Below are 15515 nucleotides of genomic sequence, written 5' to 3'. Positions count from 1 at the left end.
TTTTTTTATTAAAAACTCTAAGTTTACCAGTTAAAGTTTGTTTTCTTAAGAAATTGGGAGAAATTTCTCAGTCATTCGACAATGTTATTTTTTTTTTCTCGAAAAATTGTTGGAGTATGTAAGATGTTTAGTGATTCGCTCGCCCTGCAAGTAAAAAAATTCTTGAGCTTAGTGATTTCCGCCATATAATCTGTCTATTGTTTTAAAAGGATTTAAAATCAGTAACCTGTTTTATAAATTTCAATTGCCTGTGCCTGGAAGGGTAACCCACACATTAAGTGAATAGCCACAGTTGTCAAAAAAAAAAAAAATAAAAAAAATAAAAAAAAAAAAAAAAAAAAACTTTAAATGCAACACTGCAAATATCAACATGAATTGGTGTAGTTTATGAAACACAAACGTTTATGAAATACTCTTTAATTATCATATGTATGTTCTTCTCTATATAACATTATATATCAAGGAAAGTTAATACGCATTTGTTTAGTAAGATAAGTTTGTTTTCGCAACGAGAAATGAAGAGATTTTTATGGAATAACATTTATGCTTGTTTTTTATGCCAACTTTTTTCAGTGTGTTATGATTAAATTTTGGGATGAAAATCCTTTTGTTACGTAGATTGTTGAAATAGCAGAAACAAAAGAAGTGGAACCAGTCTTGTTTAACGTTTTAGTCTTTATCTCCACCATGAATATTAAACCTACTAATCGTTAGTTCAATTCTTTGGTGTTGTATTAAGGTTATAACTGAATATGTGATTGAGAGGGAACTCAGTAGGACAATCGCAGCATTCCGGGAAAGGATCACATTTGTTATCAGTACAGCATGGCTGTGACCTTTTGTCCAGGGTTGTTGTTCGAGCTTCCATCCACGTCATGTTTGTCATGTGCTCTTTGCGCCATGCTGCCAGTATATCGATGATATTTCTGTAGAAATGAAATTATAGGAATTGTTTCTATTTGGATAATGAAGCATTATCAAGAAAAGTGAATAAAGACACTATCAAGGAAAATTTGTCCCTTTACTAAGAGAATTACTCTTTCTATATTACTTTATATACTTTACTTACGTATATTCTGAATCTTTTCCCAAGTCATATCGTTCTCCTGGATCTACTTCCATGTCGAATAATAAAGGAGGGTCATGTAAAGTCAGCTGATGACTGCCAGGACACATTGGATCATAGTTACTGGCATCAGATAAATCTGAAAATAAAAACAGTTATGAATATTTTGGTGCTGTTTGTTGTCTAGAGAAATCTGTTACACAAAAATGACATTTTGATGCTGGTAGAATAACCTACAGGGAACATAAATGGATCGTGGTTATGGGAGTTTCATGTGCTGTATCCGAAAATAGATCATGTGGTAAGTTATACTCCAATAAGAATTTATCCAAACCGCTAAATGAGATGAATACAGTATTATGGAAAAAAACTTAGAGTTGGTTGTCACTTAAAATAAATTTACCTCGCACTCATTGTAGGCTACATTTCTGATACAGATTTTCAACTCTTGAGACAAGTCTCCACAATGTATGATAAGTAGAGGTTCTTCTATTTGAAGAAATATCGCACCTATCATATTAAAGCTAGCCCTGGCATTAAACTTTTACCATTAAAAAGTAAAAACGTTCTATATTAAGCCATAGATTATAAAAATTCATCTAAGGATTTATATCTTAAATTACTGAAAGATTTTTAAATAATGGTGATTAATGAAAAATGCTACTTTTTTCTTCTTCAAAATCTTTTCAACAAGTGAAACAAATCTCTCTGGTATAACATTAATCATGAAATGAACTAAAAAGAATATATATATATATATATATATATATATATATATATATATATATATATATATATATATATATATATGTGTATATAAATATATATGTATATATATATATTATATATATATATATATATATATATATATATATATACATACTGTATATATTGTGTAATTTAATTTTGCTGTATATTATTTTTGCATTATTGTTGCAACCCTTTATAGAATACATTTAATTTTGAACAGGGGAGTAAATCTATATTGAGAAATTTCAGGCACATATAACCATGTGAAAATATAAAGATGGTGTAATACCTCGTGTTCATACCTTGTATGTGTTGTACAGCATGCCTAAAGGAAATTACATAAGACTTCGTAACAAAATACATGAAATAAAAAATTAGTTCTTGAAAATAACGTGAATTTCCATATACTGACTTGAATGAAAAACACAGTTAAATAAATGACGAAAGTCTTATGTAATTTATATACCTTTACTTAAACATACATGAGAGGAACTCACCTTCTAAGCTGGCTATATACTTCTTAAATACACAAATAAAATATTTTTCCAGCATAACAGATTTATGTAGAAATAAACAGGTGAGTTTGGAGCTCGGGAGTTTATGCAATTTGCCAGCCATAATAATATGTACACTCACACACACACACACACACATATATATATATATATATATATATATATATATATATATATATATATATATGTATTCATAAATATGTGTGTATATATATATATATATAGATATATATATAGATATATATATATATATATATATATATATATATATATATATCTATATAGATATATAGATATATATATATATATATATATATATATATATATATATATATATATATATATCTATATATCTATATAGATATATATATATATATATATATATATATATATCTATATATATCTATATATATATATATATATATATATATATATATATATATATATATATATATATATATATATATATATATATATATAAAATCACGGCTGGCAAATTACATAAACTTCCGAGCTCCAAAATCACCTGTTTATTTTTACATATAGACTATCTGTTATGCTAGGAAAATAATACCCGAGCTCTGAGAATGATATATAGCTCCCAGACAGCAGTATATATGAACCCTGGAAATTCAAAGGTCTCTGACTTAACACTCAACACAACTATTAAAAAATCAACCTATTACTTAGATTCTTACTCATGGATTACGAGCAAGCACTATAATGAAATATAGTAATCCCTCGCCATTTCACGGCTCAAGTTTCGCGGTCTCAGTGCATCGCGGATTTTCAAAAATATTCATCAAAAATTAGAAAAAAATGGTGCGAGAGTTACGCGGGCGCTAGCAGAAGGCAGAGAGTACAGTAGAACATCAGGTATAACACGCTTTACCCAGCATCTCTCCCTGCCGTGCGCCCCGCGAAGGGAGACCGCATTCATTGTTCTCTCTCGCTTCGCTTATGTTGCTTAGTCTTGCCTCGTGTAATTTTTAGCTGTTTTCTTGTGCTTTTTAGTGTAAAATAGTGCTTGTGACGCCCTTGAAAATGGCTCCTAAACGTCCTGTACCCTCTACATCCTCTAGTAAACCCAAGAAGAAGAGATAAATGATGTTGGTGAATGAGAAAGTGAAATTATTGGACAAGCTTAAGGCAGGCAGTAGCTATGCGTTTGTTGCCCGCATTTACGGAGTGAATGAATCGACGGTTCACTACACAAAAATCAATGAAATGAAAATATGTAAAACTGCCTCAATAACGTTCTTCAAAGACACTAAGCGCGTTGTGACTCCTCGTAATGAGACGATTGTGCAAATGGAGAATGCGTTATCAATGTGGATATTGGACTGTCGGGAAAAGAAGGTTAGTCTCGATACCAACATGATTCGGACCAAAGCCAAAACCCTATATGATAGCCTAGTTCCTGAAGAAAAATCGAACGAAGACGACAAAGATGATGATGACGACGAAGATGATGATCCTGCCCCACGAGAAAAATCCTTTACAAGGACAAAGTGAAGAAGCCAGGGTTCAAGACCCACAAAGATCGCGTCACTCTTCTCATGTGTGGGAATGCTGTGGGCTTCATGCTCAAGTCCAGCTTAATTTACAAGTCCATGAATACTCGGGCTTTGAAAAACAAAAACAAAGCCTTGCTGCCCTTCTAATGGATGAGTAATAAAAAGGCATGGATAACCAAAGCCCTCACACTCGACTGGTTCGTGAACTGCTTTATCCCACAGGTGAAGCTGTACCTCGTGGAGAATGGGCTGCTCTTTAAGGTCCTCCTATTGCTGGACTGTGCAGGTGGACATACAACGGATCTGCATTATGACGGGGTCCAAGTGGAGTTCCTGCCCCCCAACACCACTTCCCTCACACAACCAATGGATCAAGGGGTCATTCGGGCCTTCAAGGCCCTCTACACGAGGTCCACATTGGAGGCCCTCATCTCCTCCATCGACGAAGGCGACGAGGACTTCAGCCTCAAGATATATTGGCAGGAATGCAACATTTCAACGTGCCTGGCCAACATTCGGAAAGCTCTTAATGAGATGAAACAGCAAACATTGAATGCATGTTGGAGAAAATTGTGGCCAGACGTCGTTCATGACAATGAGGGATTTACGGCAGACGAAGTTCACCACTCTGCCGTAGCTAAGGCTGTGAGGCTAGCACTTTTAGTAGCCAACGAAGGTTTCTCTGACATGACAACGGATGACTTCAACTCACTAATTGAGTGCCACTCAGAGCCCCTAACCGACGAGGACCTTGTCGAAATGACAAGATCAGCGAGTGAGGAAGAAGAAGAGGCAGCCTACGTCGACGGCGACGACGAAGCTGAAGAGGGTGGCCTTACCTTGGACAACCTGCAAGAGCTCTGCAACATGGCACGGGCTCAGTAACAAAGGGCGCAGGAAATCGATGATAATATGGTCAGAGCCATTGAATTTAGTAGCCGTATTGACGGAGTAATGGCGTTATACAAGAGCATCTTTGCTCAGATGAAAAAAACAACGTCAACAACTTCCCATCACGATGTTCCAAGTGCGCCGAAAACCTTCTGCAGAAGCATCAGATACTCCTCCTGTGGCATCTCCGGCTTCCCACCGAGCCACTACACCGCCTCCTGCAGTTTCTCTGGCTCTATCGGAAGCTGTCATTGATGATCCACCGCCTCTATCAACTGACGATGAGGCATCACCTGAGGAGCAGTAAAGCTCTCATTAACCTGTGCAGTAAATCATCTTCATCTTCTTCACCTCCATTATACTACACAGGTGTTTCATCGTCATTTATCAAGATCATTGTCATTGTTAGAGGTGAGTTACGTATCTGGTTATAACAATAAAAGTTCTAAAAACATATCTACAGTATGTACACATACACTATTTATACCTACATATGTATGTACATGTACACTTACACTCTATTAACATATTTACTGTATATATTATTTATGTATAAATGTAAATGTACATACAGTATACGTAATGTATTAAATACTGTATTTATATTACAGTATTTATACAGTACAGTACTTTATTTTATGTACAGTATATGATTTATATTATCAATATTTATTTACATGATTCTTTAATGTTCTAATGATAACATATGCATTTATAGGGTTAATATCCACTTATTGTTATTATATATACATGTACATGTACACAAAAAAATTTACGTATTCCAAAAATAGGGAGGTAACATACTTCGCAGTTTTTCACATATCGCGGTCGGTTCTGGTCCCCATTAACAGCGATAGGGGAGGGATTACTGTATTGATGATCGAAATAATACACTCTTTTAAAAATTAAAAGTATTTTATAAAAGGTTACAACAATGATACAAAATAGTTAACAACAAAATTCAATTACTCGAAATATTAAATCTGAACAAACCTTAGACTATGTCAAAGGAAAGATTCTTGAAAAAAATATACAATCACGTAATTTACTGGAAATTGATTAAAAAGATACTTACTTTTGATAGTCAATGAAAATAGTTAAAAATTTAACACTTTAATGAGCAAACCCTTAATGATATTTACATAAATGTATCTGATACACTTACGTCTTTTGGTTCACACGAGGTTTCCAAACAGATAAGCAAACTAAATACACTTCACTGTTTTAACCTAAATCTCACAGGGTAAGTTACAAAAATTTATTTGACACAGTAATTACATTAACACATGCCACTTAACTTGCCATTTAATAAATTCCACCAAGGCTTGAATAACACTATACACAGTATACATTGGATCAAAACCTATTCACTTTTGAGAGGGCACGCACTTGATGCACTTGAGAGGAGAGAGGCCGGATGAACTTTGGCTCTTTCAATTAGATAGGCTAGGTCTCTTCTGCTATTTATGCATTCCTGGTGGCTAAATGTATGGACTTACTTATTCTACATCCTTCTAGGTCAGAGGGTCTGGAGCCTTGGGGCCAATGCTTACAATGCCAAAGTTGCTAACTAAGTAAATCAAACAGGGGAACTAATCTTGCTTGCAAGACAACCCTCTCTCAGGTAACTCTGCCCACCTACTCCTTGAAGCATTAAAAAGAATAGTAAATCTATATTGAGAAATTTCAGGCACATATAACCACGTGAAAACAAAAAGATGATGTAATACCTCTCGTTCATACCTTGTATGTGTTGTACAGCATATCTAAACGAAATTACATAAGACTTCATAACAAAATACGTGAAATAAAAAATTAATTCTTGAAAATAACGTGAATTCACGTACACTGACTTGAATGAAAAATGCAGTTAAATGAAAGACGAAAGTCTTATATAATTTACATACCTTTAATTAAACCTACATGAGAGGAACTCACTTTATAAGCTGGCTATATACCTCTTAAATACACAAATAAAATACATAGATAAAATATTTACTCTATACTAGACCATCTTCATAAGATAGTTCCCCCACAAAAATATTATTTATTCTAGGCCTGAATCAACCGATTCAGTCCGGGATAAATAATCTGCACACTCGTTATCTTTACAATATGGTTACAAACATAATGACCACCTAGGTACCCTAGGAATATCATTCTTCATCTTATTAACAAAAGTTAAAGGATTGTGATCCGAGTAAACTGTAATCTCTTCATTCTGTGGTCTGTTCACGTAAACTTCAAACTTGTTTATCGCTGTGACTAGCGCTAGCAGTTCCTTTTCAACTGTTGAGTCGGTTTGTTGACGCTTCAGCTTTGACGACATAAAACAAATAGAGTGAAGAATTCCTTCCTTATCTTCTTGCAGTAAGACAGCTCCAATCCCACTATCCAACACATCCACTTGGATAAGGAATTTCTTGTTGAATATGGCCTTCCTTTAATTTTTTCTTCTTCCTGGTAATGTAGGTGTGGTTACTGCTCTCCTCCAAAATCCGTAATGGTCCTTGATTTTCTTTGGCAAGAAGGATCCTTATTGGTAAGTAAACCAACACCTATCGTCCTACAACAAACTGTCTGTTCATACTTTTCATACCAAACTTTTTCTTCCTTTTTCCTTGACTCTTTCTCATGCTTTCTAGGGAAAATATCCTTAGCTCGTTGATCCTTTCCCTAAAATCCTTGACATATTCTCCATCCATTTCCTCTCGATCTTTCCCTTTTTTTGCTAAAATTTTAATCAGTCCATGGATGGAGGATTCTTCACGTACTTCAATCGGGTGTAAGGGAGCTTTCTTGATATACTCTTTGGGCTTTCCAGCCATCTGACAAAAGTGAAATCCACGGCAAAACTGGCTCACATCCTTATGCATGCCAGGTCAGAAAAAGTGTTTCATAATCTTCTCCGGCATCTTCCTTATACCTGTGTGTCCCGTCTCATGCGCTACAGTGATTACCTGTCTTCTCAACGGTGCGAGAATCAATATCTGACGGTATATCCCCTCTTCAGCATTCCCAAGGATATCGGTGGGTCTATGCTTCCTCATAAGCAGCCCATCTTCAAGATAATAACAAGTGAGAGACTGTTGCACCTTCGTCTCATCCACCACACGGTACAATAACTCTGTTAACGTCGCACCCTTCTGTTGCAATCCTATCACTCGTCTGTCGTTCCTCTTCTCTTGGGCACATTCGGAAGCTCTCCTCTTGCGTACCATCATGGGAATCCTCATCTTCTGAGAATAAATCCTCCATGTTCATTGCTCCTTCGGTTTCTCTTTCTTCTTTTGCAGCCACTTTCTTCATCATACTCCTAGTTGTCACAGAACTAGGAAACAGATACGGGTAGTCCTTCTTGAGTTCAGTCGTAGGACTATACTTTAATGGTTTCTCCATTACAATGGGACAAGGCACAAACATCACTCCAAAAACCTCATTACCCAGCAGGACTTCTACTCCTTTTACAGCCAATGAATCCTTCACCGCAAAATCAAAATGACCCTTCATCAACTCGCATGACAGTTTCAAACGGCAAATATGGGTAATCTCCTCAACTCCTATTCTCTTCAAAATGACCGAGTCACTTGTGAGAGACTGTTCCACCAACAGGTGTACACCTTGTGTCACTACCCTATGGTTACAACCTGTGTTGTGCAATATTTTAACTGGGGTCTGCTAGCTCCCATCTATTGCTGCTAACATACCTTTAAAATATACGGCTTAAAGGCATCCACGCTGTTTGGTGTTGTATTGTTCACTGTGTAAACGTTAGCTGGCTTATTTTCCTCGCCGTCCTCTCCCGTTTGCTTCTTCGCCTTTGCATTCTGTGTAGTTGGATTGTCCTTAACCACTTAGGCGACTGCTTTCGGTTGGTTCGACCAACATTCCTTTCTGATATGGCTCCTCCTGCCCCACTTATAACAGACAATACTAACCTTCTGCATGTCTTTCACGATACCTGAAAGAGGACGATTTGACGATTGTTGCTGTGGTACTATTGCACTGTGCTTTGGAACAGTACCAGTGGTACTTTTGCTGTAACTGTTGAACTTGTTCCAATAGTTATTACTGGTTTCAATGGTTCAGAAAATACTTAATACTTGGTTGGAACGACGGTTGAAACTTCATACCCAAGGAGGGTTTATGACTGATAACATTATAACCATCACTCAGCGAAGCGGCTTTATCAAATTTCTTCACCTATATCTCTCTCAAGTACGTTTTAATATGTTCAGGAATTCCTCGTACATACTGTTCCACCACTATCAATTCTTCTAAATCAGCCATCTCTCTCACATTAGCAGCCTCTGTCCATCTTTTAAAACATCGTTATACCTTATAAGAGTAATCCAGGAAAGTAATTTTCTCGTCCTTCAGCAAACTTCTGAATCTTTCATTATAATATTCGGGGGTCATCTGATACGCTTGTAGTACGCTCTTTTTCACTTCTTGATACTCCTTCCTCTGGTCCTAAGAAAAGGAAAGATATGCACTGTGTCCTTTTCCAATCAAGACACTCTTCAATAACACAGACCATTTCTGGCCATTCCATCATCAATGCGACCATTTCCAAATGATCGAAGAATTCGTTGGGTGCTTTTTCTGTGAATTTTGGAATTAAACTCTGTGCATTCGTCACATTAAACATGGGATCATGCAAAGCAGGGATCATCTCTTTCTGAGTTGCCGACCTTGCCCGAGCCTTCATTAGCTCCAACTCCCTCGCATGTCGTGGTATTTCATTTGGCTCTTCCTTCTCTTTTTCTTGCTGTTCTCTCTATTTTCTCTGTCTTTCATCTGGTCATGCTTCCATTTCCCTCGCATGTTTTTGTGATTTCTCTGGCCTATTTCTCTCTCTCTTTCTTCCCGTTTCTCCCGTTCTGCCATCATCTACAACTTAATCAAATTCTCTTCCGCTCCAATTCATAAAATCTCAGCTTCTATATTCCTGCTGGGGTCAACTGGTCCTTGCTTCGCTAAAAATTCTACTTCAGCATTCTCCAAAAGTTCTCGAGCTGCTACAATATCTTCTTCCGACAACTTTCCCAAGTTTATCAATGCTTTTAAGGCTAGACAGTTGATTTGAGCTTTAATCATTCCACTCGTTGCCTGGCCACCACATACCATTAAATAATTAAATAATTGGGTTTTCCAAAAACTTTTGAACATGAAGTTTGGCATCTTGTACTTTTCAAATATCATACCTCTCCAAAATATATATCCTATCAATATACAGAATCCTATCAACACTAAACTGCTCAAACCTTTAATCAAAACACAGCCCTGTTATCACCAATATCCAAAACAGACTCGCTCGATCTCAATCGTCTGGGCACCAAAAATATATTACAGCTGACGAATTACCTAAACTCCCGAGATCTAAACTCACCTGTTTATTTTTACTTAAATCTGTTATACTTGAAAAATAATACCCGAGCTCTGAGAATATTATATAACTCCCGGACAGCAATATATATGAACACTATATATCCAAAGATCTCTTACTTAAAACTCAAAACAAAACTGGTTGATTACTTTATAAGAACTATTAAAAAATCAACCTCTTACTTTGATTCATAGTCAGGGATTACGAGCAAGCACTATCATGAAATATTGGTGGCCCAAATCATCCACTCTTTAGAAAAATAAATATATTCTATAAAAGGGTACAACAATAATGCAAAAAGGATTAACACCAAAATTATACCACTCCAAATATTAAATATGAACAAACCTTAGAATATGACAAAAGAGAGATTCTTGAAAATTTTTTAGAATCACTTGTTTCACTGGAAATTTATTTATGAAAATATTTGATTTTGATAATTAATGAAAATAGTTAACAATTTAACACTCCATTGATTCAGCCCTTAATGATATTTACATAAATGTAACTGATATACTTACCTCTTTTGGCTAACACAAGGTTTCCGAACATATAAGCAAAACAAATACACTTCACGGTTTTAACCTAAATCTCACAGGGCCAGTTACAAAAATTTATATGACACAGTACTTACATTAACACTCTACACTTGATTTGCCATTTAATAAATTCCATCAAAACCTATTCACTTTTGAGAGGAGAGAAGGCGTATGAACTTTGGTTCTTTCAATTAGATAGGTTGGGTCTCTTCTGCTGTTTATGCATTCCTGGTGGCTAAAAAAATGGACTTACTTATTCTAGATCCTTCTAGGTCAGAGGGTCTGGAGGATTGAGGGCAATGCTTACAATGCCAAAGTTGCCAACTAAGTAAATTGAACAGGGGAACTAACCTTGCTTGCAAGGTAACCCTCTCTCTGCTAACTCCACCCACCTACTCCTCGAAACGTTAAAAAAAAAAGTAAATCTATTTTGAAAAATTTCATGCACTTTCTAACCATATGAAGACCTAAAGATGATGTAATACCTCATTTTCATACCTCGTATGTGTCGTACAGCATACTTAAATGATATTATATAAGACTTCTCTCTCTCTCTCTCTCTCTCTCTCTCTCTCTCTCTCTCTCTCTCTCTATATATATATATATATATACAGATATATATATATATATATATATATATATATATATATATATATATATATATATATATATATATATATATATATATATATATATATAATATATATATATATATATGTATATATATATATATATATATATATATATATATATATATATATATATATATATATATATATATATATATATATGTGTGTGTGTGTGTGTGTGTGTGCGTGTTTTTTTGTGTGGGTAGGAAACATATACACACATATGTACCTACACACATACTTAAATACATAGATGCATACATATCCCCATGCATATTATCACATATGTTTACATGTGTACACCTTTACTGACCGACGTGCTTAAATATGTCCACATACGTGTATGCACGCCCAAACATACACACACACATATACACACACAAATATATATATATATATATATATATATATATATATATATATATATATATATATATATATATATATATATATATTTATATGTGAGTGTGTGCGTGTATGTGTGTGTGTGGACATTTTATTCAAGTCAATTAGTAATGGTGTTTGTGTGACCGCTTTTCTCCCTTACCTAAATAACTGTCTAGGTAAATTTTACTTAGATATGTTACTGTTTTTATCTGGCCATGTGCATTGGGGTGTGCGTGTGCAAGTTCCTACAACCTCATTAGTCATTTGGTGTCAAAAGTTAATTTCATTTCATCTCATGTATTGTTTGACTAAGCTTCTGTTTACGGAATAACCATGTGTTCCATTCGTCTTGTGTAAGTTATTCCCATTATATTTCAATTTACTCTTTTTTTCATTAACCCTTTGCCTACTAGCTACAGTTTTTTCAACATTTAGCCTTGCACATTTTAATAAGTTAGCCTCTCTAAGATTGTGTAAATTATGTGAAAAATGTTATCATTGATTTTAATTGAACTCCTTTTCCTAGATTTTATCTTTTTCATATAATGGTATTAAGTCTAAATCGAATTATTGAGAATACCCCCTTGGGAAATTAATTATATAAACTCTTGGTTGTTTCACACTTATTTTGGATATTCATCAGAGGAAATCGAAATATTCATATGACCTCAAACTATTCTATCCTGAATATTTTTGAGTGATAAGAACTTCAAATCTCATTTAATATTTGTTTGTTTGTAAAAATGCAACTATAAGCACCTCTTATGCTTTTATCTGTGCTGCTGAAGTGAACAATTCATCCTAAAGTAAGGCCTGTAGGTAATCTTTAGAACACCCTAATTAACTCATGCAGTACTGCTCCCCCTCACACGCTTGCATTGTTGTCTTTACTTTAATTATTGTTCAACACTCTCAGTTGGGAAGTACTATCCAATACTAGGTGTACCGCTTGTGCAGTACGCTGTGGTGGCATTGGTAGGCTACTGATAAAGCCAACATTCAGTAAAACATCCGCTCTTAATGTGTGACGGATTTCGAACCATATGACTGTAGTTTTCTGATCTATTGGTGCTCCAAACAACCATATGAGGATCTGAGTATCTGTTATGGGGAGGTCTTCCTGGAATTATTACCTACAGTTAAATTAAATTTCTCCAAATATCAGTGCAAAAGGGGATCGGAGCTTCTCGTTAGCCTGATCTCCAAAAAAAGTACTCTACAAAGGCATCAATGATAATTTCATAGAGACTAATAACCAATCTTCAGCCCCATATTCTTACCTGATCCTTGGGTATAGAAATGAGCTTTGTATCGGTCATTCCTTACAGCAAGAGGTCCCAAAGATATCACTGGATTTTCGGGGTAAAAAGGAAAGAATTCACGAGGACTCTGTAATGAAAGAATGATGATAATAATAATAATAATAATAATAATAATAATAATAATAATAATAATAATAATAATAATAATAATAATAATAATAATAATAATGAAGAAGAAGAAGAAGAGGAATGTTTAGTACTATTTTACGGAATCACAAGACTAGTTGGTTGCTTAAAGATCAAGAATATTATTTTAGAAATACCAAGCACTTAAATAATTAATTAGAAGTCTAGTTTGAAACAAAGCATATCATGTGCTCAATATGGTGTAATAAATGGTCAGTATGTGTCACATGTAAGGTGAGCCAATCTAGAGAGAATATAAAGATGGTCATTATATCATGATATCTGGGCTAGGCAAGCGCCTAGAATTTTCAAGACGAGCTGTTCCTTGTGTCTCAAATGTGGACAAATGCGCAGGGAAGCTTCCTGACTTTATCCATCCTTGCTGATGTCAGGGTTGCCATTCGTACGATAATTATCGTACATGTACGATTATTTTGGGTCCGGTACGATATACGATACATACCTTAGGTATATACAAATGTGTGTATGTTTGATAAAATAATTTTTGCTAAAATACCTTGAAATAAGTTATATATGTTACTTAATCATGTTGAAAGTGTGTAGATAAATTTTGGTTGAAAAACGACAATTTTAAGGCTCATGTACGATAATCCAGTGGAAATAATCTGGTAACCCTGATGTGCTGCTACAGACTAGCAAGTACATGACAGGACAAGAAGGGCAGGGTTATATGTCTAGCATAATCTTAGCCAACATATCCCACCAAGATCGCACGATGTGCAAATATTTATATATGATCACCTGCTACTATTGTCAAAGGTATGGACATTTTAAAAAAGACTAAACGTTGAAGACTGATAATAAACTGTGTCGGAATTGTTCAGGAAAACACTCCACCAAGGAAAGTAACACACAACAGATGAAATGTATAAACTGCACTAAGTTGAACAAACCAGATGATCATATACTGAATTCCAAAAATTGCATAGCTTAAGATTTGAAATTGAAGAGGCTAGCAGAAAATCCCCCTTAGAAAAGGTGTCATAAACTGTGGTCATTTAAATTTTATATAATCTTTTGGTAATACAACCATTCATATTCGAGAATTGATAAAGGAGAAATATTTCGATATATTAGCATCATCTTGAACATGGCTAAATAACTTCGACAAGGCTAAGATAGCTGAAATGACACCCCCCCCCACACACATGTTTTCTTTCATATTCCGAGAGAGGGCACGTTTGGGAGGAGGGCGTCAGGCTCTCCATTCACAAAGGTTATTCTGGTCTGAAGATGATAAAAAAAACTAGTGTAATAAGTTTTGAAAAACAGAAATAAACTTTATTGCAGCAGTTTACAAACCTCCGAGAATCAATACTATTACCTTTTTCGAAGAATTCAGTATACTCTTTGAGATGATTATCATAGAAAATATGGAATTAGTTATCTCTGAAGACTTCAATCTTTGGATGGATGACGCATCAAATCTTGAGGCTTCAGTATTTAGTGATTTATTAGAGCCATATTAATTGGTAAATAATGTTGACTGTGCATTCACTGCGGCTGGGTATACGTTGGGCCAAGTTTTAACTGATGGAACTGTAAGGACAGTGAGACAAGCGTCACCAAGATCAACTGATACTTTATTCAAATGTGCGTGGGAGTATATTACAAGGTGCGGACGGAAAGGTAGGATGGCGCTGGCGCCAAATCTGATTGAATTGCCCGCCAAAATATATGTGTTTTCTTACACTTACAAATATACGAATTATGAGTTAACAGAAACATGTAATGAAATAATACATATGTCAAAATGTAGCTTTGATAGAGCGGAATACATATACATGGGAAACCACGGTGTGGCGTAAGGAGAATTCAAATAATTAAACAGTTTGTTGATTTTCTGGACGACGAAGGGAGCGGTGTCCTTACAAGTACTCCCCCCCCAAGACATCGGGCTGATGATCAATCTTCGTATCTTTTCGGGCGTCGGAGGGTTCCTCTTGTTTTTGAACGGAGGGGCGCACCGGCGGTTGGCGTAAGGATCTCTTCCTCTTGTCGTCGTTTGATGATTTTTCTTTCGTTGGGCGCCTTGTTTTGAGGTGGCACTCTGGATCTGCCAGGTCCGGCGGAGGCGGTGTCGCTTCCTTCCAGAAACGCTGGTTTCACACGGTCTATTGAGACCCAGTCCTCTTGGCCATGGACGTCGAGAAGGAAGGCTTTCCTTGGTTTCTTAATTACCCGGTAGGGGCCTCGATAAGGTCTAGTTAGTGGTTGTCGATGAGCGTCGACACGGACGAAAACGTACCCGCAGTCATCCAGGTTTTTTGGCTTGAAGTGCTTGGTTCTGTCCTGGTAAGTTTTGAGACATAGCCTGAACTTCCTGGCGATGTCCCTTAGGTGATCCAGCTGCGTGTTGTCGG

The 15515-nt window shown here is 35.6% G+C and overlaps 1 protein-coding gene across 1 annotated transcript in view; it reads right to left on the bottom strand.

The window, feature by feature from the left end:
* Positions 1–389: 389 nt before the first annotated feature.
* Positions 390–15515, bottom strand: part of LOC137645279 (arylsulfatase A-like) — a 67216-nt gene continuing 52090 nt past the window's right edge. Inside the window, exons 5-7 of the mRNA XM_068378097.1 lie at positions 12964–13072; positions 1070–1205; positions 390–926 (exon numbers count right to left, since the gene is read on the bottom strand). Coding sequence (XP_068234198.1) covers positions 716–926; positions 1070–1205; positions 12964–13072 — 456 coding nt within the window. The 3' untranslated portion in view covers positions 390–715. The remainder of the gene's footprint in view (positions 927–1069; positions 1206–12963; positions 13073–15515) is intronic.

Source organism: Palaemon carinicauda, chromosome 8 (genome assembly GCF_036898095.1).
Source record: "Palaemon carinicauda isolate YSFRI2023 chromosome 8, ASM3689809v2, whole genome shotgun sequence".
In the NCBI taxonomy this organism is placed as follows: Eukaryota; Metazoa; Arthropoda; class Malacostraca; order Decapoda; family Palaemonidae; genus Palaemon; species Palaemon carinicauda.
The sequence above is the reverse complement of the archived record's forward strand: the minus strand, read 5'-3'. Positions and strand labels throughout refer to the sequence as shown.